Source organism: Nerophis ophidion, unplaced genomic scaffold (assembly GCF_033978795.1).
Source record: "Nerophis ophidion isolate RoL-2023_Sa unplaced genomic scaffold, RoL_Noph_v1.0 HiC_scaffold_75, whole genome shotgun sequence".
In the NCBI taxonomy this organism is placed as follows: Eukaryota; Metazoa; Chordata; class Actinopteri; order Syngnathiformes; family Syngnathidae; genus Nerophis; species Nerophis ophidion.
The window spans coordinates 79,854-103,901 of record NW_026906997.1 but is presented as its reverse complement, the minus strand read 5'-3'; the positions used below and the strand labels follow the sequence as shown (position 1 = coordinate 103,901).

The 24,048-nt window shown below is 41.4% G+C and overlaps 1 protein-coding gene across 1 annotated transcript; it reads right to left on the bottom strand.

Annotated features, from left to right (window-relative positions):
* Window positions 1-2,912: 2,912 nt before the first annotated feature.
* Window positions 2,913-13,378, bottom strand: LOC133547147 (zinc finger protein 239-like). The gene is made up of 3 exons (XM_061892973.1): window positions 13,309-13,378; window positions 12,961-13,073; window positions 2,913-5,230 (listed from the first exon to the last, which is right to left on the bottom strand). Exon 3 carries the CDS (start codon window positions 5,178-5,180, stop codon window positions 4,101-4,103), a length of 1,080 nt encoding a protein of 359 aa, XP_061748957.1. The 5' UTR covers window positions 5,181-5,230; window positions 12,961-13,073; window positions 13,309-13,378; the 3' UTR covers window positions 2,913-4,100.
* Window positions 13,379-24,048: the final 10,670 nt, after the last annotated feature.

Below are 24,048 nucleotides of genomic sequence, written 5' to 3'. Positions count from 1 at the left end.
GACGTCCCACTGGGTGTGAGTTTTCCTTGCCCTTATGTGGGCCTACCGAGGATGTCGTAGTGGTTTGTGCAGCCCTTTGAGACACTAGTGATTTAGGGCTATATAAGTAAACATTGATTGATTGATTGATACTCCAACTCACCACACTGAGAAGTGGGGGCGATCCTGAGCTAGCAGATGCATGTTGCTATCATGTTTTATCAGCGAGGAAGACAGCAATTGTGTATACTTTTTTGTCGGAAGCAAGTTGTATTTGTGGTATACTGAAGTTTCATGATGTTGTTTGCACATCAGACTGACTCTCTCTCTCATCCACAGTCTGGAGTGCAGCTGACGCTGGTCAATCCAACACACCTGAGGTTGATTAGCGTGCCTTTATTAACTGGCTGCTTACGGCCCGTTAGCGCCGGTACTTTGTGGTTACTGCTGTTCCTCACGCATGACTGTCCTTCTCGTCTCACTTGCTAAACCCTCCTGTTTTTGCTCGTGCATCTTGCAGGTTTGCCTGTTTATCCAGCGCCGACTAACGCTTGCAGTTTATCATTTTGTGTTTCTGTTTTACTTCATTCTTGAAGTATGTTTCCTAGCTTCGTCTAGAGATTTATTTTTGAACTTTGCTCTTTTATTTTTTATCTTATCTCTCAGTATTATTCCCAGTCTTTACTAGCGCTTTTGGTTTAGTTTTGGTATTTATCTTAGTAGTTTTTATGGTGTGTTTTTGTGCTCCACCATCGCTTTATGTTTTTGTGGCTACATCCTCCTTGCGCCCAGAATAAAAGAATACATTTTGTCTACAAACAATATGTCTCTGCATCCTTGGGTTCCATCTAATTCAGCTCCTAACAGTATTGCTCTGCTGAATAAATGAATCACTATAGCTGCCAATATGGAAGATTATTTATATATTTAAGAACATATCATTTCCTAAACAGGTAGCAAAATGACACCACAAAAAGTGAACTAGCAGCAGGACTCAGTTAGTATTTTATTAATTTAAAAATGAATTAACTATAAAGAGTAACATGAGAGTGGATTTTTCACAAGAGTTCACCAAAAACTGGAAATTGGGAATGCTAGTTACAATCATTTCGTTATTTTTAAGATGCAGAAGAACGAGGTGGCACCGTGCAGTGAAAAAAGGGATATTTATTGATAAAAGAACAAAAACCCAGAGCAACTTTTCTATGAAGAAAACAAAACAAACTGCTGAAATCCAGCAAAACACTCACAGAAAATCAGCAAGAAAAGAAAAAAAAACTAACCAAAATAATATTAACAATAATAACGATAATAATAAAAAAAATGAAAGAATATGAACAGTTAGTAAATAAATAAATAGAAAAAACTATGTACATATAGGGAGTCATCTTTAAAAAAAAAAAACACAGTTTAATCACGAATTGGAAAAAATAAAATCAGTCTTATGTGGCGTGACATAATGGAGCCAGTATTCCCAGTATGAAGTACATTTCTCTAGTTTATCCTTTTGATAAAGCTGTTATCTCCTGTGTTTTATAAATGTCCATTGTGATTTCCATCCATTTCTTCAAAGTTGGGCTCTCCTGTAATATCCATTTCCTGGTAATGCTCTTTTTACAAGCCACTAGTAGGATATTCATGAAGTATTTCTCTTTTTTCAGCCAATCCTGAGGTGCGATGTGTGAAAAACAGAATGTTACTTTCAAGGGGTGATTTGAAAATATCCTGTAGAGCTTGGTGTATCTCTTTCCAATAGTCCTTTATGGCAGAGCAGTCCCAGAAAACATGCTAGTGGTTTGCCTTTAGATTCCCACAATTTGTCCAACAGGCAGGGGAGTTGTTATCATACTGAGACTTCTGAGAAGGTGGAATAAAACTTTCCCAGCCAAACTCTCCACTTGGGTGAGCTGCTACAAGTCCATTGATATCTCCATTTTATTGTCCATTCTTCCTCAGATATAGTTATCCCTCCTTCCTTCTCCCATTTTGTTTTAATATATAAAGTTGAATATGATTTCTTATACAAGCATGAAACACTTCTATCAATAGTTTCTGAATTATATGCTTTTGTAAACAGTTCAATGAAACAAATGCTTGTCTTTGTTACATGTTTCACCTTCATATTAACAAAATGCCGCAACTGCAAATATCGATAGAAGTTTTGTTTTTTTAATAAATGTGTCAAATTTGTCACTGACAGTTTAGTTAGGTTTTTTCCTCTGTGTTTGTTTTTATTTCCTGTAAGCGCTCTTATTTTGGTTCAGTTTCCTGCTTGTCTCTCTGAGAGCTGTTTCCCCTCAGATGCGGCTGATTGGCACCTGGCCACACCTGGACTGTCAATCAGCCGGTTGCTATTTAGACCTGCTTTGCCCTCCAGTCAAGGCTAGAGTAGTGTTGTTGTACTGGAAACTAATTTACAAACACAACTTCATCACACACAATACTCCACTATGGAATTGTTCTTATATTAAAATGAGAAACAAATCCATTTTTGTACAGCAATGGTTTGAAAAAGGCATTTGGTCGCTGATGCACTTATTGAGTGAGAAAAGTATTTTATGAATTGAAGATTTCATTAACTACATCCTGCAAATAAAAATAATTACTCAATCAATCAATCAATGTTTACTTATATAGCCCTAAATCACTAAATTACTAAAGATAAAAGGCTTTTGTAAAAAACATTCTAAATACAGCATACCATCTTTTGTAATTATTTACTATTTCTTCAATAGTATATTAAAAAAAAATAGAACTTGAAAGTTTCCAATCTTCCAAAGGCAAAGGGGTTCATTTTGGAAAAAAAAACAACCCCGGAATTGACCACTTAAAATCATTTTTAGGATATTGAATTGCAATTGAAGACAACACTTGTTCGTTCTATGATAGGGAATGTATGCAAAGTAAATCTATGTATAATATTGGCTTTTGCCAAAACGACAAACTTTGATTGATATTGATATTGTTTTGGGGATGTTAAAAAGAAAAACAACCATAAAAATGTTTCAAACACAATACTGGATTTATTTGATATTTCCACAAATGTAAGTTTGTAAAAAAAAAAATCCCTTCACAAAAATAATCTGCCATTTTCTCTCACGTTTATATTACATAAAGGTCTGGGGACATATATATAAAACAATCACAACACAATCATCATATTACAAAAGAGAGTAAAAAAGATAATTAATAAAATGGATTATAGAGACCCAACAAATGATTCATAAAGTCACACATTTTAAAATTGTATAAAAGACAACTGTTCAGATGATGTATAAAGTAAATAATAATATGCTTCCTGAAGTGGTCCAGAAGATGTTTCAGATGTGAACCAGTACATATGTATATCATATAAAGGTGATAATCTATGGGATTATTAACAATTACAAATAAAAGAAAATGTAATTCTTCAATATTTCAAACGCCTATAAAAAACTATTATGAATAAGTTTAAAGTTGTATTATGCATATATATACAAATTAAATGTTTTTTGTATGTAAAATATGTCTTGTACTGTTTACACTCACCTTTTCGGTCAAATTATTTTGTTCAATATTTAATAAAAGTACATTAATGCATGTACTTGATTGATGTGCTGATGTTGTTAGAAAGTCCAAATGAAAGTCTGGACAGTTTATTTCAAATCCTGCAGTTTCATTTGCTGCTGCTGTTCTCACCAGCACACTTGTGTTTCTTACACTGGTACTTAGAAGACAATCTTTCACCACACACACTGCAACTCAACACTTTCTCTCCTGGGTGTCTTCTCATGTGTGCTACAAGCTTTGATCGTCAACAAATGCTTCTGTTGCAGATTGAACAGGAATGTGATTTTTCGCCAGTGTGTGTTCTCTTGTTTTTTTCACATCCTGACTTTGTGTGAAACCTTTACCACAGTTTGAACAGGAAAAGGTTTTTCACCAGTGTGTGTTCTCATGTGTACTTTCACAGACTGTCGATTTAAAAAATCTTTACAACAAATTGAACAAGAAAAAGGTTTTTCTACACTGTGTATTTTCATGTGTTCTTTCAAACTCTGACTTTGTGTAAAACCTTTACCGCAGATTGAACAATAAAAAGGTTTTTCTCCAATGTGTGTTCTCTTGTGTATTTTAAAATTCTAACTTTGTGTAAAACCTTTACCACAAGTTGAACAGGAAAAAGGTTTTTTGCCAGTGTGTGTTCTCATGTGTACTTTCAAATGTTCCTTCCTTGAAAAAGATAAGCTACAGATTGAACAAGAAAAAGGTTTTTCTCCACTGTGCATTCTCATGTGTACTTTCAAATACTTACTTAGAACAAAACCTCTACTACAGATTGAACAGATAAAAGATTTTTCTCCAGTGTGCGTTGTCATGTGTACTTTCAAATTGTGACCATTTGTAAAACCCTTACCACAGACTGAACAGGAAAAATGTTTTTTGCCAGTGTGCGTTCTCATGTGTACTTTCAAATGTTGCTTCCTTGAAAAAGATAAGCCACAGATTGAACAAGAAAAAGGTTTTTCACCGGTGTGTGTTCTCATGTGTTCTTTCAATTTGTGAGTTTCGACAAAACCTTTACCACAGATTGAACAGATAAAAGGGTTTTCACCAGTGTGTAATATTGTGTGTTTTTTCAAACTCTGCTTTTCAACAAAACCTTTACCACAGATTGAACAGACATAAGGTTTTTCTCCAGTGTGTATTCTCATGTGTCTTTTCAGATTACGACGGTATTTAAAGGTTTTGTGAGAGTGAGAAGATGTGAAGTGAGTGTTGTCAGTGTGACATGTCTTATCATCTTTAGAGTCTTCATCATCAGTGTCAGGAGAGTGTGACGTTGTGTCCTCACTATCTGATAGTGGAGCTAAGAGCTTGTCTGCTTGTGATCCTCCACAGTGGTCTCCATCAGCTTCTGTTGTCATGTGTTGTGTTGAGCTGCTGCTTGGAGGCTCCCCCCCTCCCCTCTCCTCACTTTCACCTTTCACCTCATCATCTTCACTCTTCACAGGGACACCAGTCACTGGGAACTCCTCCAGTCCTTCAAGATGATCTCCCTCTTGAGTGATGCTGTGTTCCTCCTCTTCCTCTTTAATGTGGGGCGTCAGTGAGTCTTCCTCTTCCTTTTTACAGGGAAGGGTCTGTGTCAAAGAGGAAAAGGAGACGCCAGAGGGTCCGTGGAGCCTGGTCTTCCTCTTCGATGGATCCTCCTTCACCATCCTGAAGCCACACTCCTGTTTTTCAGGCAGAACTTGTTCTTCACAGACATCTGCAGGACACAAAATGACAAACATGCTTGCGAAATGTCCAGATTCAGACAGTAAGTTCACATGAACTTAAAAAAAACAAGTTATTATATGAATTGGCCTGAAAACCAGCACACTGCTCTTCACAACATTATTAAGAGGAAAATAAGACCACTTTTTACGAGGGATGGGCAATATGGCCTAAAATCTATATTGCAATAAATTCCCTTTAACCTGAGTGCAGCTGGGATAGGCTCTAGCGCCCTCTGGGATTTTGATGTCAGTTACTGATGTATAAACTTGGAGAAAAGATTAAGTCGTTTACAGTGTAAATCTGTATTCTGTATTGTTGTCGCTGTTATGACGCCATCTTGTGGTCGAGTTTGCTCACTGCGAGTGCTCTGGTTTGAAAGTGTATTTCCTTTTCCTTCGTGCCTTGAACCCGAAGTAAGGTTTCGTCATTGATCTCGCCAAGCAACGTTTGTAAGTGTAACCGGGGATTTCCACTGGATGTGGAACGGTAGCGCCACGGCAACAGACTCGATCCGTTTTTTGTTTCAGAGTCAATGTGTCAGTTTCCACCGCCTGGCTTCTATAAAAGGTGAAAAAAGAACAATCCAAACACAAGCACAGACGAAGCAGAAACAGACTGCTTTTTCATACTGTTAATCCTGCTAAAGTGATTTGGGATCCTGCAATGAAACCCAAGGGTATTTTGGGAGGTCACATAAACATCCAAAGCCTAGTTCCCAAGTGTGATGAAATCAGATTATTACTGTCCGAGTCTAATCTTGATTTTCTATGCATAAGTGAAACGTGGCTGCATGATAACATTTTAACCAGCTTAATCAGTGTTCCGGGATATAAATGTTTTAGAAGGGACCGAACTGTGGGAAGGGGAGGGGGGGTACAGATATATGTCAAAGACTTACTTAATGCAAAGGAAATTCCCCTGACTGCTGATATATCTACTGAATGTTTATGTATCAATGTCACACTATCACAAAACATGCAATTCAATGTATTGGTGGTATACAGCCCTCCATCTGCGTGCGCTGCAATGCTATGCGAAGACTTAGATGTACTGTTTAAGAATTTTAAGAATAACAGTGAAGTACCTGTCTTCGGACACTTCAACTTAAACTGGCTAGACAAACACTACAGAAAAAAAATAAAAGAACTCACATGGGGCGGCATAGCTCGGTTGGTAGAGTGGCCGGGCCAACAACTTGAGGGTTGCAGGTTCGATTCCCGCTTGTGCCATCCTAGTTACTGCCGTTGTGTCCTTGGGCAAGACACTTTACCCATCTGCTCCCAGTGCCACCCACACTGGTTTAAATGTAACTTAGATATTGGGTTCCACTATGTAAAAAGCGCTTTGAGTCACTAGAGAAAAGCGCTATATAAATATAATTCACTTCACTTCACTTCACATCCAAACATGACTTTAGTCAGAAGATAGAACCCCACATGTATCACTAAAAACACTCAGACACTAATTGAGTTAATCTACACAAACAAGCCTGACAGAATCATAAAATCTAGTTACCGGCTTGTTAGATGATAATCTGACATTAGCTGCAAGAAAACCCACAAAGAAACGTCTGACGAGGTTTAAAAGTCAAGATCAGAAAACTTTTAAACTTGAGATCCCTCACCAATCAACAACTGCATTTGAAAACGAATTAAAGGGTATTACTTCAGACGAGCTCCAACAACATGACCAAGTACACGCCTGTTGTAATCAGCTAATGTCTACTATCGGACACATTATTGATCAATATATTAGAAAGCGAAAAAATTATGATATCCGGAAATTAATGAAAATAAGAGATTATGCCTCAAAAACTTTTATCAAAACTCGTAGTGACAGATTCGAAAATATTTAAAGACTTACGTAATCAAGTAGTTAAACAGCTCGGAATGTCCCAATCAAACTATTACATCCACATGCTTTTAGAGGCCAAAGGAAATGGCAAAATGATCTGGAAACTACTACACAACCTATTAAACCCAGAGGGTAACACCACCCAAACCCAATATAAACTAAAGTAGGAGACAAAATCATTACTGATTGTACTCAAGTCTCAAATTAGTTCAAATAATTCTTTATAGAATCTGTCAAAAACCTTTCCTCGGGTTTTTCCTGTCTGACTAATGATGATCAAACAACAGACATACCTGATAAACAAGACAGCTCATTTCAGCTCAAGGAGGTTAGTCAGACAACTGTCTTAAATGCCATACATGACCTAAACACCACATACTCAAAGGATATTTATAACCTAGACACAGCTTTTATTTTTTAAAAATAGCGGCATCCTTATACAGCCTCTTACCCGTCTTATCAATATTTCCATTAAAACTGGGCAATTCCCAGATGGATGGAAAACTGCACAGGTAATACCACTTTTAAAATCTGGTGATGCTGGATTAACATCTAACTATAGACCCATCAGCCTTCTTCCAGTTTCATCTAAAGTCCTGGAGAAGATTGTTTCGGAACAACTAATGCACCACCTTGAGACAAATCACTATTTGAATCCCTTGCAATTCGGACTCAGACGTAACCATTCTACAGAATCTGACACTTGTTTTTTAACTGAAAAGATCAAACATTCCCTTGACAAAGGACAGGTAGTCGGTGCAGAATTTTCAGACTTAAAAAAAGCATTTGATACAGTCAATCATAACATTTTAATTTCAAAACTAACTACTGTAAATTCAACTAATTCAAACAGTCATTGTCCTGTCTTGAGTCATATCTGAAGGGCCGTGAACAATGTGTCACCATTAATAATGTGAGATCTTCCTTCCGCAAAATTGAAACAGGGATACCTCAGGGTAGTGTCTTGGGACCGATACTATTTAGTCTATACATCAATGACCTACCAGATGTATGCACAGATATAGATTTCCAGATGTATGCGGATGACACAGTCATATATACATCTGGTAAGACCTGTACTCTAGTTGCTGAAAAGCTAAATTAGACAAAATAGCATCTTGGCTGGCATCATCCTGTTTAACCCTGAACACTAAAAAGACTAACTCTGTCTGCTTCTCCATAAAAAAGCAACCTCAAACAAATCTGAATACAAAAATTAATGATGAGGTCATTGAACAAGTACCTGAAGTCAAATATGTGGGCATAATCATAGACTATCAGCTGAATTTTAAAAGTCACATTAAGAAAATGTGTAAAACCCTGAAGGCCAACCTAGGCCGTTTTAAGATTATAAGAAACTGCTTAACTCTCAGCTGTGCTTTTACTTTTATGAATGCAATGATTCTTTCACACATATATTATGGCTTAACTACATGGTCCCAGTCAGCAGTCAAGACCATTGAGTGTCTTTATTACCGTGCCTTGAAAGTCCTAGACAAGAGAATACAATATCATCGTTGCCAAATTTTAACCACATTTTAATATTTCCATTGAAACTGGGCAATTCCCAGATGGATGAAAACCTTGCCAAATTTTAACCAAATACAATATTTTAAGTTTTACCAATTGTATTTTGTTACATACAGTCAAACTGGTTTTTAAATGTTTGGATAACTCTGCTCCCCAATTGCTCTGCAAGGCCATTACAAGACTGCAAAGTGGTACCAGAACTACCACCAGAGCAATGTCAAAAGGCAACTGTTGTGTTCCATTCCGTAGAACATCTTTTGCCCAGACTGCCTTTTCAATAAAAAGACCACAACTATGGAACTCTTTACCTGACACTTTGAAAAGTATAACTGCACTTGTCACTTTCAAAGAACAAACAAAATTATGGCTAGTTGAGCAGCAATCGTGTTCCCATGTTTAGTTTTTTCAAATTTTTACTAATTGTTTTTTATCTAGCCTGCACGTTGTGTTGTTATTATTATTATTGGCTTTTATCTAGTTTGCACTTTGTATTATTTCTATTATCGTTATTATCGACTCATTTTTGTCTTATTTTCATTTTCTTGTTTTAATGATGTTGGATCTGTGTTGTTGTTGTTGTTGTTGGGGACAAGTGTTGTAAATTAGCTTTGGCTACAAACACTATGATGCATACATTGGATAACTGTTTCAGATGTCTAGGTTTTTTGGATCCGTCCCTATTTCAAATAAACCTTAATATATAATATATGTGAGTGGAATGTGTTGATGTTGGAATGGTTTGAATAGGTTAAAAAATGTGGGGATGGTGCAACTTGGACAAATGTCACTCAGGTGGGTGTACGCATGTGTGGAAGGTACGTAGACACAGAAAACTCCCCCACAAGCATGTTTGTGTGAGAGGTATTAAAACGGAGGTATTAAAACATTAGTCAGTCAATCAAACAAACGCTCAATGAACTTTGCAGTCATGGATACACTGTGTGTTTATTTTCTCCGGCTGCGGCTCTCAAACTGCATACAAAAGGTCTTCTTTTGTTCGTTTGGTCTGAAAGCGTAAAAAAGCACTGCCTCAATAAGACAAAAATAAAGCGGGTCTGGGGGCCCAAACGTTGCCATTCTTGTGTGAGTGTAGGCGTGTAGTCCTTATGTGACATCATCATGTCATGTTCATGAGGAAGCTGAGCTTGTTTCATACACGACTCCCCTCAGCCGTCTCCACTCCAACACACATGAGCAGCTAACTTAGCTAACATTAGCAGGTGACCTACGAGAAAATTCTCACAAGACCACAACTCTTCTTCTCTGACCTTCCCAAAGTAATAATCCAATCAATAATCACTGAACTCAACAAAAAAATAAGGCATATTATTTCAACAATGACTTCCGGTGTCACAGAACTGGCTAATATAACAAAATCTGCTTTTCATTGCACAATATCAGGGAAATTGACATCAATGTAAGAGCAATATTGTCATTCTTAGGAGAAGCAACATTTGTCAGGGAAAATAATGCCTTGCCGGTAAGGTCTATTCAGGTGTACTGGAGAGGAGCCTAGGCCAGATAGTCGAACCTCGGATTCAGGAGGAACAGTGTGGTTTTAGTCCTGGTCATGGAACTGTGGACCAGCTTTATACTCTGGGCAGGGTCCTTGAGGGTGCATGAGAGTTTGCCCAACCAGTCTACATGTGTTTTGTGGACTTGGAGAAGGCATTGGACCGTGTCCCCCGGGAAGTCCTGTGGGGAATGCTCAGAGAGTCTGATTGTGGCGGTCCACTCCCACTATGATCAGTGTCAGAGCTTGGTCCGCATTGCCGGCAGTAAGTCGGACCCGTTTCCAGTGAGGGTTGGACTCCGCCAAGGCTGCCCTTTGTTACCGATTCTGTTCGTAACTTTTATGGATAGAATTTGTAGGCGCAGTCAGGGCGTTGAGGGGATCTGGTTTGGTGGCTGCAGGATTAGGTCTCTGCTTTTTGCAGATGATGTGGTCCTGATGGCTTCATCTGGCCAAGATCTTCAGCTCTCACTGGATCGGTTCGCAGCCGAGTGTGAAGCGACCGGAATGAGAATCAGCACCTCCAAGTCCAAGTCCATGGTTCTCGTCCGAAAAAGGGTGGAGTGCCATCTCCGGGTTGGGGAGGAGATCTTCCCCCAAGTGGAGGAGTTCAAGTACCTAGGAGACTTGTCCACGAGTGAGGGAAGAGTGCATCGTGAGATCGACAGGCGAATCGGTGCGGCGTTTTCAGTAATGCGGACGCTGTATCGATCCGTTGTGATGAAGAAGGTGCTGAGCCGGAAGGCAAAACTCTCTTTATTGGTCACTCTACGGTCCATCCTCACTTATGGTCATGAGCTTTGGGTTATGACAAGATCACGGGTACAAGCGGCCGAAATTAGCTTCTTTCGCCGGGTGAGAAGCTCTGTCACCTAGGAGGGACGGCGTGGCACAGTGGAAGAGTGGCCGTGCGCAACCCAAGGTCCCTGGTTCAATCCCCACATAGTACCAACCTCGTCACGTCCGTTGTGTCCTGAGCAAGACACTTCACCCTTGCTCCTGATGGGTGCTGGTTGGCGCCTTGCATGGCAGCTCCCTCCATCAGTGTGTGAATGTGTGTGTGAATGGGTAAATGTGGAAGTAGTATCAAAGCGCTTTGAGTACCTTGAAGGTAGAAAAGCGCTATACAAGTACAACCCATTTATCATTTATAACTCGGAGTAAAGCCGCTGTTCCTCCACATGGAGAGGAGCCAGATGAGGTGGTTTGGCCATCTGGTCAGGATGCCACCCAAACGCCTCACTCGGTAGGATGTCACGGGGAAGACCCAGGACACTTTGGAAAGACTATGTCTCCCGGCTGGCCTGGGAATGCCTCCGGATCCCCCGGGAGGAGTTGGATGAAGTGGCTGGGAAGAGGGAAGTCTGGGCTTCACTGCTTAGGCTGCTGCCCCCGGAAAATAATGTGTTCTGGACCACTCATTCATCCTTTAAACACGCTGTCATTCAAAATAGCGACTAAACTACGAAGCTAAAGCTAGCAGGGAAAATCCATAAACGCATAACACAGCTCATCTGCTTGTGTTGTTGTGAACGACATCATCAATGTTGGAATAATGTACAAACAGGACAGTACTCGCAACAGTCGCCTCCACACATCGTTCTGAGAACAGCAACACACTTCCCCTTCACAATAATAGGTCTGACTGCGCTAACAAAATAAAGTTTAAAAAAAAAAAAAGCACCTTAAACAAGCGTAATGAACTTATTGATGCATTTACACAATTATTATGCTTTGACCCAAAGTACGGGTCAAAATTGTCCAAAGATTTATTGCACAAAATAAATGTGAGCGATTCTACATTTAATTAACAAACTGGAAAGAAAATAACATTTGCCTTGGTGCCCTAAAATATGAACCCTCCTTTAAGGCAACACTTGTCTTGACCTTAAAAAGTAAAAATTTGAGCCCTGTCTATAATGTCCCATCCATCCATCAATGTTCTACCGCTTGTCCCTTTTGGACTCACAGGTGGGCGGAAGGCGGGGTACACGCTGGAAAATTCCATAAAACCTTTACACTATTTATTTAAAATGTGTCCTAATTAAAATGTATCCTCCAGTTTGTGGCTATTAAAAGACACATTTCAAGAGGATATGCATTTTTAGAGCATGTTTTAAAGAGATAGCATTTAAAAAAATGACTTCTGGCTATATTATATTGATCAACTAAATCTTATTAGTGAGCGGAATAGAGGCGCTCTCATTGACTCCATTGTGAGAATTAGGATAGTCAAGATTGTGCTAATGTTTGTTTAGGACTTAGAATGCATACAAAATAAAAACATGTTATTGTCTTACATATGGATTGTGAATGATAGGAGGAAAAAAAAAAATCAGATCCCCTTTGATAATTGTTCTACATCCTGCGAACGGGCTGATGCTGTGGTGAAAGTGAGAAAATAAATGCATGTCGGGAAAATGCAAATTTCAGCAAAAATGGCTGGCAAACGTTTTAAAACCTGCTTAGAGATTGTTGGTAGAAAACCCAGAAAGGCATGTGTGTGTTATAAAATGATGTTAGAATTACCTTTATTATTTGGGTTTAGGGGCCATGTCATGGAGCTCGTCCACAGCCCAACTCTGACTTGTTCCACCACTGACAGTTTGTAGTACAAATGGACTGGGATATGTAACTCATCTTTAGTAGTTACATTCCACAGAACACAGACAACCACGTGGTTGCAAGACCACGTTGCAAGTAGCAGACGGAATGCATCATCCTCACAAGACAACACAACTTCTTATACACAATATATTAAGCATAGTGTTAATAATGAAATGTAAAGTTAGTAAAGATGTGAGAGTAAGAAGTAAACAAACCTGTTCTGTGTAACACAACTTGATGTTTCTTGAAAACAGCGTCCAGTAGTTGATGTTGTCGCTCCTTCTCCTCTTTTGTACGACAAAGTTCCTCCTCATACTTTGCTATCCTTCTGTGGCACATTTTCACACAATCACAACACTTTACTCTCACACTTGATCTCTACTTAGCTAACTAGCGAGCTAAGCTAACTAACAAGCAAAGATAGCACGAGAAGCGGCACAGTGCTTCTAGCGCATCCAGACCACTTTATCCTTAAATAATGAATCAAAGATGTATTTTATGCGCCGTAAATATTATAAACTGGATAACAAATAATAAGACTGACTTATTAGCGTCCTGCTCACTTGGCACACTTGACGTTACAAGGCAGTACTGCTCTCTTCTGCTGTCTTCCGTTTACACCGGAAGCTGGGAATGACGTCACAGCTGAGCGGTGGAAGAGGTAGCTCTATATAAGATATTGCCTGCTGTCACTGTTACCATGCTTTTATAACCTGTAATATTTATTTGAATAACAATGTGAAATAAAAGAATGTCTTGTTTTTCAAAAATAAATTCAAAGTATATCAAACAAAGCTTTAATGTTGGGGTTCAGTGGCGCCCCCGTGCGACATTCATTGCAATGACAAGAGTGAAAGTGCTAGAAATTGTAGCGATATTACTGCCTGATTACACATGTTTTTATTGTTGTTCCCTTTTTCTCCTAGATAATCTATTTTCCTACAAAACATTAATAAAACATTCAAATATCAGAGAACGTGATTTCGCACGAACTCTGACATAAAACAAATTGTAAATGCAGGAAGTGACGTAATCTTCGAGCATGCGTGGACCGATCGTGTCGTGAATTTATATCAATTTTTAAAAAGTGTGAAATATTTGCTCTCATACACAAAAGTGTCTTTCTTAAAGTGAAATCCAAATTCTAACATTGTGTTAATGATTTGAATTTATTAATCCAATCTTGGAAGATTGTACAAAATAGAAAAAGCCCTTATTATATTTACTGAAATAGTTTAAGTTTATCATTTATTTATATATATTTTATTTTAATCTTATTCGAATGGTCTCTCATATTTACTTTTACTTTCTTTAACGGGTTTTGTTTGTAAGAGGATTGGATTTAATGTGATGTTTTTTATATTGCTGAGTAAAATATTGAAAAAACATTGACTCATATTGTATTGAAAGTACCTTAATGTGTCTAAACATTGTTTATGTGTGTTTAATTGTTCAATAACAAAATAAAATAAATACTCAGAAGTAGAACTGGTTAGCAAATAAACTCTTATTTTAACAAAAATAACGTTGAAGTCATATTACATGACATTATATAAATATGTATATTAAATATAATTTGAATAGTTGGCAAGTAAACAAAATGCATTTGCCATACCTAATTGTATTATATCAATTATAACTCAACCCCACACTTTACAACATGTATTCACACTTTGTTGTGTGAAAATATTTTACACAAACTTACATTCAATTATAGTAATCATTATAATATAATAAGATATATAACAATGTGTGTTCTGGATCTAAATTAATGCATGGAAAATAAATAGATAAACAATTAATCTTTTTTACCTGGAAACTTATCTCCTTAAGTGTGCAAATAAAGTCTTACGTATTACTTGTATTACATTTGAATAGAACCTTATTGAGCATATTAACAAGATTCTGTTAGAAAATGTGCTGAGTATGAAAAAAGTCATTTTGAATATGCGTACAGGATGTAGAATGACGATGATCTCGACCCACTATAAATAAACAAATCAGGAAGATTGGAGCATGTGGAAGGAAGTTATGACTGTTATCATTTTCCACCACAAGGGGGCGATTTAGGTGTCAATATCAATGACTGGACATCAGACCCCGACCTAAAGGCCCACTGAAAGCGACTACTAGCCACCACGCAGTCTGCTAGTTTATATATCAATGATGAAATATTAACATTGCAACACATGCCAATACGGCCGCTTTAGTTTACTAAATTGCAATTTAAAATTTCCCGGGTGTTTTTTCTTGAAAACGCCACGTAATGATGACGTGTACGCTTGACGTCACAGACTGTTAGGAAATATGAGCGCTGCAAACACACACACACACACACACACACACACACACACACACACACACACACACACACACACACACACACACACACACACACACACACACAGCTAAAAGTCGTCTGCTTTAACGGCATAATTACACAATATTTTGGAGATCTGTGTTGCTGAATCTTTTGCAATTTGTTCAATTAATAATGGAGAAGTCAAAGTAGAAAAATGGAGTTGGGAAACTTTAGCCTTTAGCCACACAAACACACGGTGATTCCTTGTTTAAAATTCACAGAGGTGAAACTTTACTATGGATCACAGCGAACATGGATCCCGACCGAATGTCAACCAGCAGTATTCGGTGAGAAAATTGTGGTAAAAAGTCTCTTCTTAGGTCAGCTTGTGCCGCCCATAAAGCAGCCGTCGACTTCCCTGAGACACTGGCGTCAACACACCCGTGAACACACACATCCGACTATCAGGTACTGTTAAACTCACTAAAACACTAGCAACACAATAGAAAGATAAGGGATTTCCCAGAATTGTCTAATCTGTCCCAATGCAATCGCGTTTTTTTTTTAAACTTTTTTTTTTAAACTTTTTTTTTTTTTTTTTCTTGTCCGTCGCTATCAATATCCTCAAACACAAACCTTGCTCCTCTCTGAGCTGCTACCTTACCGTGGTAGAGGAGTTTGCGTGTCCCAATGATCCTAGGAGCTATGTTGTCTGGGGGCTTTATGCCCCCTGGTAGGGTCTCCCAAGACAAACAGGTCCTAGGTGAGTGATCAGACAAAGAGCAGCTCAAAGACTTCTATGGAATTACAACAAAATGAACTCAGATTTCCCTCGCCCGGACGTGGGTCACCGGGGCCCCGCTCTGGAGCCAGGCCCGGAGGTGGGGCACGATGGCGAGCGCCTGGTGGCTGGGCCTGTTCCCATGGGGCCCGGCCGGGCACAGCCCGAAGAGGCAACGTGGGTCACCCCTCCAATGGGCTCACCACCCATAGCAGGGGCCATAGAGGTCGGGTGCATTGTGAGCTGGGCGGCAGCCGAAGGCAGGGCACTTGGCGGTCCGATCCTCGGCTACAGAAGCTAGCTCTTGGGACGTGGAACGTCACCTCACTGGGGGGGAAAGAGCCTGAGCTAGTCCGCGAGGTAGAGAAGTTCCGGCTGGACATAGTCGGACTCACCTCGACGCACAGCAAGGGCTCTGGAAACAGTTCTCTCGAGAGGGACTGGACTCTCTTCCACTCTGGCGTTGCCGGCAGTGAGAGGCGGCGGGCTGGGGTGGCAATTCTCGTTGCCCCCCGGTTCAAAGCCTGCACGTTTGAGTTCAACCCGGTGGACGAAAGGGTAGCCTCCCTCCGCCTTCGGGTGGGGGGACGGGTCCTGACTGTTTGTGCTTACGCACCAAACGGCAGTTCAGAGTACCCACCCTTTTTGGGAGCACTCGAGGGAGTACTGGAAAGTGCTCCCCCGGGTGATTCCCTTGTCCTACTGGGGGACTTCAACGCTCACGTTGGCAACGACAGTGAAACCTGGAGAGGCGTGATTGGGAAGAATGGTCGCCCGGATCTGACCCGAGTGGTGTTTTGTTATTGGACTTTTGTGCTCGTCACGGATTGTCCATAACAAACACCATGTTCAAACATAAGGGTGTCCATATGTGCACTTGGCACCAGGACACCCTAGGCCGCAGTTCCATGATCGACTTTGTAGTTGTGTCATCGGATTTGCGGCCTCATGTTTTGGACACTCGGGTGAAGAGAGGGGCGGAGCTTTCTACCGATCACAACCTGGTGGTGAGTTGGCTGCGATGGTGGGGGAGGATGCCGGACAGACCTGGCAGACCCAAGCGCATTGTGAGGGTCTGCTGGGAACGTCTGGCAGAGTCTCCTGTCAGAGAGAGTTTCAATTCACACCTCCGGGAGAACTTTGAACATGTCACGAGGGAGGTGCGGGACATTGAGTCCGAGTGGACCATGTTCCGAACCTCTATTGTCGAGGCGGCTGATTGGAGCTGTGGCCGCAAGGTTGTTGGTGCCTGTCGTGGCGGTAATCCCAGAACCCGTTGGTGGACACCAGCAGTGAGGGATGCTGTCAAGCTGAAGAAGGAGTCCTATCGGGTTCTTTTGGCTCATAGGACTCCGGAGGCAGTGGACAGGTACCGACGGGCTAAGCGGTGTGCAGCTTTAGCAGTCGAGGAGGCAAAAACTCGGACATGGGAAGAGTTCGGGGAAGCCATGGAAAACGACTTCCGGACGGCTTCGAAGCGATTCTGAACCACCATACGCCGCCTCAGGAAGGGGAAGCAGTGCACTGTCAACACCGTGTATGACTGCTGACTTCGACTGCGGATGTTGTGGATCGGTGGAGGGAATACTTCGAAGACCTCCTCAATCCCACCAACACGTCTTCCTTTGAGGAAGCGGTTCCTGGGGATTCTGTGGTGGGCTCTCGTATTTCTGGGGCTGAGGTCCCTGAGGTAGTTAAAAAGCTCCTCGGTGGCAAGGCCCCAGGGGTGGATGAGATCCGTCCGGAGTTCCTTAAGGCTCTGGATGCTGTGGGGCTGTCTTGGTTGACAAGACTCTGCAGCATCGCGTGGACATCGGGGGCGGTACCTCTGGATTGGCAGACCGGGGTGGTGGTCCCTCTCTTTAAGAAGGGGGACCGGAGGGTGTGTTCCAACTATCGTGGGATCACACTCCTCAGCCTTCCCGGTAAGGTTTATTCAGGTGTACTGGAGAGGAGGCTTCGCCGGATAGTCGAACCTCGGATTCAGGAGGAACAGTGTGGTTTTCGTCCTGGTCGTGGAACTGTGGACCAGCTCTATACTCTCGGCAGGGTTCTTGAGGGTGCATGGGAGTTTGCCCAACCAGTCTACATGTGCTTTGTGGACTTGGATAAGGCATTCGACCGTGTCCCTCGGGAAGTCCTGTGGGGAGTGCTCAGAGAGTATGGGGTATGGGACTGTCTGATTGTGGCGGTCCGCTCCCTGTATGATCAGTGTCAGAGCTTGGTCCGCATTGCCGGCAGTAAGTCGGACCCGTTTCCAGTGAGGGCTGGACTCCGTCACCGATTCTGTTCATAACTTTTATGGACAGAATTTCTAGGCGCAGCCAACGCGTTGAGGGGTTCCGGTTTGGTGGCCACGGGATTAGGTCTTTGCTTTTTGCAGATGATGTGGTCCTGATGGCTCCATCTGACCGGGATCTTCAGCTCTCACTGGATCGGTTCGCAGCCAAGTGTGAAGCGACCGGAATGAGAATCAGCACCTCCAAGTCCGAGTCCATGGTTCTCGCCCGGAAAAGGGTGGAGTGCCATCTCCGGGTTGGGGAGGAGACCCTGCCCCAAGTGGAGGAGTTCAAGTACCTAGGAGTCTTGTTCACAGGGGGGGGAAAGTGGATCGTGAGATCGACAGGCGGATCGGTGCGGCGTCTTCAGTAATGCGGACGTTGTATCGATCCGTTGTGGTGAAGAAGGAGCTGAGCCGGAAGGCAAAGCTCTCAATTTACCGGTCGATCTACGTTCCCATCCTCACCTATGGTCATGAGCTTTGGGTCATGACCGAAAGGATAAGATCACGGGTACAAGCGGCCGAAATGAGTTTCCTCCGCCGGGTGGCGGGTCTCTCCCTTAGAGATAGGGTGAGAAGCTCTGCCATCCGGGAGGAACTCAAAGTAAAGCCGCTGCTCCTCCACATCGAGAGGAGCCAGATGAGGTGGTTCGGGCATCTGGTCAGGATGCCACCCGAACGCCTCCCTAGGGATGTGTTTAGGGCACGTCCAGCTGGTAGGATGCCACGGGGAAGACCCAGGACACGTTGGAAAGACTATGTCTCCCGGCTGGCCTGGGAACGCCTCGGGATCCCCCGGGAAGAGCTAGACGAAGTGGCTGGGGATAGGGAAATCTGGGCTTCCCTGCTTAGGCTGCTGCCCCCGCGACCCGACCTCGGATAAACGGAAGATGATGGATGGATGGATGGTTCCTAATTATGTTGTCCATGAGGACCGTGAAGATTCTGGACTAACGGCACAACTATTTGTATTTTTAATTCCAGCTGACTGACATAACTATGATACATTTTCACACTGAGTTCAGCTGCCGCTGCTACACATTACAATCAGCTTTGAATGATGACAAATAAGGAAGCAACCAAAGTTTGATGTGTGTGTTATTGAGAAGAAGATGACATAACTGCATTTCACCTTGCACTGCACACATAGTTGACTTCTTTTAATTTTCCTGAAGGAACTCTCCTGAAGGAATCAATGAAGTACTATCTATCTATCTATTTAAGACTTCAAATAAACAGCTGCTGATAAAAGACTTCCCTGCTTTAAAATGTTACAGAACATCATGTTGGAGGTGTTCAAACTCTTGTGCTAATAGAAATGCTATTTAAAATGCCTTTTTTACAGGTTTTTATTTCCACAAATGACATGTAGTACCAACAAGAGTACTGATAAATACTGGTATCGATAAGGAATATTTATTAGGGTATCATATCAATAAATCTATAAATTTACATCCCTACTGAAAATACAAGCCAGATATCTTAAAAAAATAAAATCATTTTTTATTTGGATTTAGTTACTACTCCACTGTCCAGCAATGTCTCAACACCTTTGAGAGATGAATTAATGTAGTTTATTTTTACTAATTAGCTATGTTTTGTTGATGTTAAACATCAGAATCAGACACATTTTATTAACCCCCGAGGGGAAATTAAAATGTTCAGCAGAATCCCATTCAAGGTCAGACAAACATTCTAGGGAGACAGAACAGGATCGCTGACGGGTCTGCCAACTTGCGGCGCCCCTTGCAAAAAAGGTGAGATACATACAGGTAAACAAGTGGGGGCAATGAGAGAGAAAAAAAAAATCGGTCTAAGCCTGGGCCCCTGGAGAGGGGGTCCAGACTGAGGCCAAGGGAAGAAAACAACTCATTGCCATATCACACATTCCTCTTTCATGTGTAAGAGGGAAACATCAAAGAAGACAAAGGACATTAAAAGAGCAGAGCTGATGCAACCAGCCACTTCTACATACATACATGAATAAAAAGTAAAAGAAACATATACACTGTGGTGGCTTTTGCGGTGTCCCACGCCATCGTCTGCTGGGGTGAAGGGAGCTTGGCCAGAGACGGGAGCAGACCCAACAAAGCAACCAAGAGAGCCGACTCCACTCTCGGCCGCCAAACCAAGTCTCGGCCAGTGTCCAGTCCGCATGGATGAGTGAGGATATGTCCAAAGAGACTGAGGTGTCCGATACCTGCTCATTCAGCCAAGACACTGTGAAGCTTTTCCGTCCCGGCGCTCAGTGCTAGCTCCGCAGTCCTGTCTCTTCATCTGCATCTCCTCCAGTCTCTCCAAACGGACTCTGGTGTGGCAGAAACCCAGCAGCTGGTCTCCATGGCCAAAAGGCTCTCAGGAGGCAGATCCAGAAGTTCACAAAAAAGCACCGCAGAAGTCACGAAAGTGCCACCCCTTGTCACACAGTCCCAAAAGGTCCGGACCAAAAGGCAAAAAAAAAAAATATATATATATATATATATATATGTATATATATGTATATAAACATGAAAAGAAGAAGGAAACACAAAAGGATGACACAAGAGCACAGAGTTTCTGCCAACAGCAGCCACTACAGGGTCACCATCTTGGGGGAAAAAAATAAAAAAAATTGCAGCATACCAGCTACAACAACACACAAATCATAAAAGTTTCCTAAAGGAAAATGTTCATATTTAAATAAGTAGAGTAAATAAATCATAAACAGGATTTTACAGTTTAAATGCAAATGTTGATGCTCCTCTTAGACACTGTTCTTTGTTCTCTTTCGGGTGTACAAGCAGCTGTCTTGTTTGTATGTAAGTGTTTTACTGCTGTGTTTATTTTTTTCATGAGTTTTTGTATTGCTTCGCTGATGTACCGTATGGTTTTGACATCTTGAAAGTCAACGTGGGGACTGATGAGATCCTCAGAGACAGAACAGCGGCAAACAGCTTCCCGCCAAGAAAAAGAAGAGGGCCAAGAAAAAAGTGTCGGCCGCCAAGTCCGCCGCCAAGGGCAAGAAGAGCGACGCCCAAGCAGGACGCTCCTCGTCCAGCCCCAAGAAGTCCAGAGCGGGGAGCAAGTCCAAGGCCATTGTCATGGACTCCAGCACAGACGACGAGAAGCATGGTGAGGAAGAGAAGGTGACGGCGAGGGACAAGTCGTTGGAAAAAGAGTTGAAAACTTACCTGCACGACGAAGTGTGCACTTGGATCTTCAATCCGCCAAACTCTTCCCACATTGGAGGAATGTGGGAAAGACTAATTGGCATCACGCGCCGTATCCTGGATGCATTGCTCCTTAAGGAGGGAGGCTCTCACCTTTCTCATGAGGTGCTCACCACTCTCATGGCTGAGGTCATGGCAATTATAAACGCAAGACCTCTCATTCCAGTTTCAACTGACCCAGAGATGCCAGCAATACTAACACCTGCAACCTTGCTGACACTGAAGAGAGACGTCATATCTGCACCGCCAGGAGACTTCAACGTGAAAGACATCCACTCACAACAATGGCGGCAAGTCCAATCTCTCTCTGATAGATTCGGGAAGCGATGGAAACAAGAATACCTGTCAACCATACAAACTAGGAGAAAATGGTATGCAGAAAGGCCTAACCTGCAAATTGGAGACCTGGTACTACTGAAAGACGGCCAGGTGAGAAGAAATGAATGGCCCACTGGACTCATCGTCAAGTCTATCAACAGCCATGACAACAAAGTAAGAAAAGTAGATGTTAAGATCATCCGACAAGGTACTCCAATAATCTACACTAGACCTGTTTCAGAGGTTGTGTTGCTCCTTCGTAAAGAGACTGTATAGTGGTATAAAACATTATACCAAGCGGGGAGTGTTATGCCCGTTTGATTGTGGACTATTACTGACACCTTGTGGCGATGGGAAATGCTCCGCGTCATTAGTTTGGGCACTTCCGGTTTACTTTGGGCACTTCCGGTTTACGATGTTTGTCTAGTTCATAAACAATAAGAAGTAGTCGAGTTGTGTTAACTCTTACAAGCCTTGGAAAAGATAAGTCTGTAAGTAAACTGTTTAACTTGTTTATGTAACTCAATACTAAGGTGGAAAGTTGCTAAGTTTGATAGTAAGATGTGCATTGAAAAACGATTTTTGGGCACTAATTTAATGAATGTTTGAGGATTTAAAATGGCTGCTGGTCGCATATTTCCACCATCGAAATAGTTTCAACACTCAGCAGTATTTGTTTGGCGATAATGCTGTATATTTGTGTGAAGCTAATGTTTAGATATTGTGCATAACATTTCAGTATGTTAATTGAATCATATAGCTTATACATTGTCATTGTGTGTATTTCAGTTTTACAATAATAAAAAATAAAAGTTAATAAATAAAAAGAAAAGTTATTTTTCAATTTCGTTTTCGCTATCTGCCTCCATACTCCAACCATCCCTTTCAATACATGCGTAATCTGTTGAATCGCTTAAGCCGCTGAAATCCGAGGCTGAATCCGAGCTAATGTCGCTATATCTTGCTATGGTCACCGCCATGTTGTTTGTATTGGCATCGCTATGTGACGTCACAGGAAAATGAACAGTGGCTTCGCACATAGCCAAAATCAAGCACTTTAAAGGTTTTTTTTAGGGATATTCCAGGACGGGTAAAATTTTGAAAAAAACTTTGAAAAATAAAATAAGCCACTGGGAACTGTTTTTTATTGGTTTTAACCCTTCTGAAATTGTGATAATGTTCCCCTTTAAGAAAGTCAGTGATTTCACTATAAAAGTGGGTGACATCGTTATCACCAGGAAAGATGAGATCACCTACTTAGGTTCCATTCTAGAAGCTAATCTTTCCTGTGATAAAATGGCAACCAAGGTAATCAAAAAGGTCAACCAAAGAACGAGATTCCTCTACAGAATGTCCTCTCTGGTCAACAAAAGCACCTTGAAGATTCTAGCGGGAACTCTCATTCAACCCTTTTTCGATTACGCTTGCACCTCCTGGTACTCCAGCACCTCCAAAACCCTCAAATCTAGACTCCAAACATCCCAGAATAAGCTAGTCCGGTTACTTTTAGACCTCCACCCCAGATCACACCTCACTCCAACCCACTTCTCCAAAGTGGGCTGGCTCAGGGTGGAGGACAGAGTAAAACAACTTGCACTGAGCCTAGTCTATAAAATCCGCTACACCTCCTTGATACCGAAGTACAAGTCCAACTACTTCCTTAACGTAAATGACCGCCATAACCACAACACCAGGGGCAGCTCCACAAACCACGTTAAACCCAGATTCCGATCTAACAAAGGTCTTAACTCATTCTCTTTCTATGCCACATCAGTGTGGAATGCACTCCCAACAGGTGTAAAAGTAAGTGGATCTCTATATTCTTTCAAAAGCGCTCTAAAACAACACCTCCAGGCAACTTCAACCCTTTACTAATACCCTCCTCCATTTACATCCCATCTTCCCGGATTATAAATAACCTAATGTAAATAATCAAATGTTCTTCTAATGTATATACTTGTTCTTATGCTATCTGAACTCACTATGTTCTCTGCTGGCTGTACATATCCTACTGTAAGACCTACACTGTTTCAATGTCCACATTTCTCTGTTGATGCAATTGTTGATGACTGAAGTACTGATATCAACCAAAGCTCCTCATCCCACCCCCGGATTGTAAATAATGTAAATAATTCAATGTATATACTATGATGATTAACATGTGTGATGACTGTATTATGTTGATAGTATATATTTGTACCATGAATTGATTAACGTGGACCCTGACTAAACAAGTTGAAAAACTTAATGGTGATGTTACCATTTAGTGGTCAATTGTACGGAATATGTACTGAACTGTGCAATCTACTAATACAAGTATAAATCAATCAAGCAATCAAATTCAGAAAATAAAGACTTATACTGTGATTGAAAACAAATGTATTTAAGGAGTGTAAGATTGTCATTTATGTC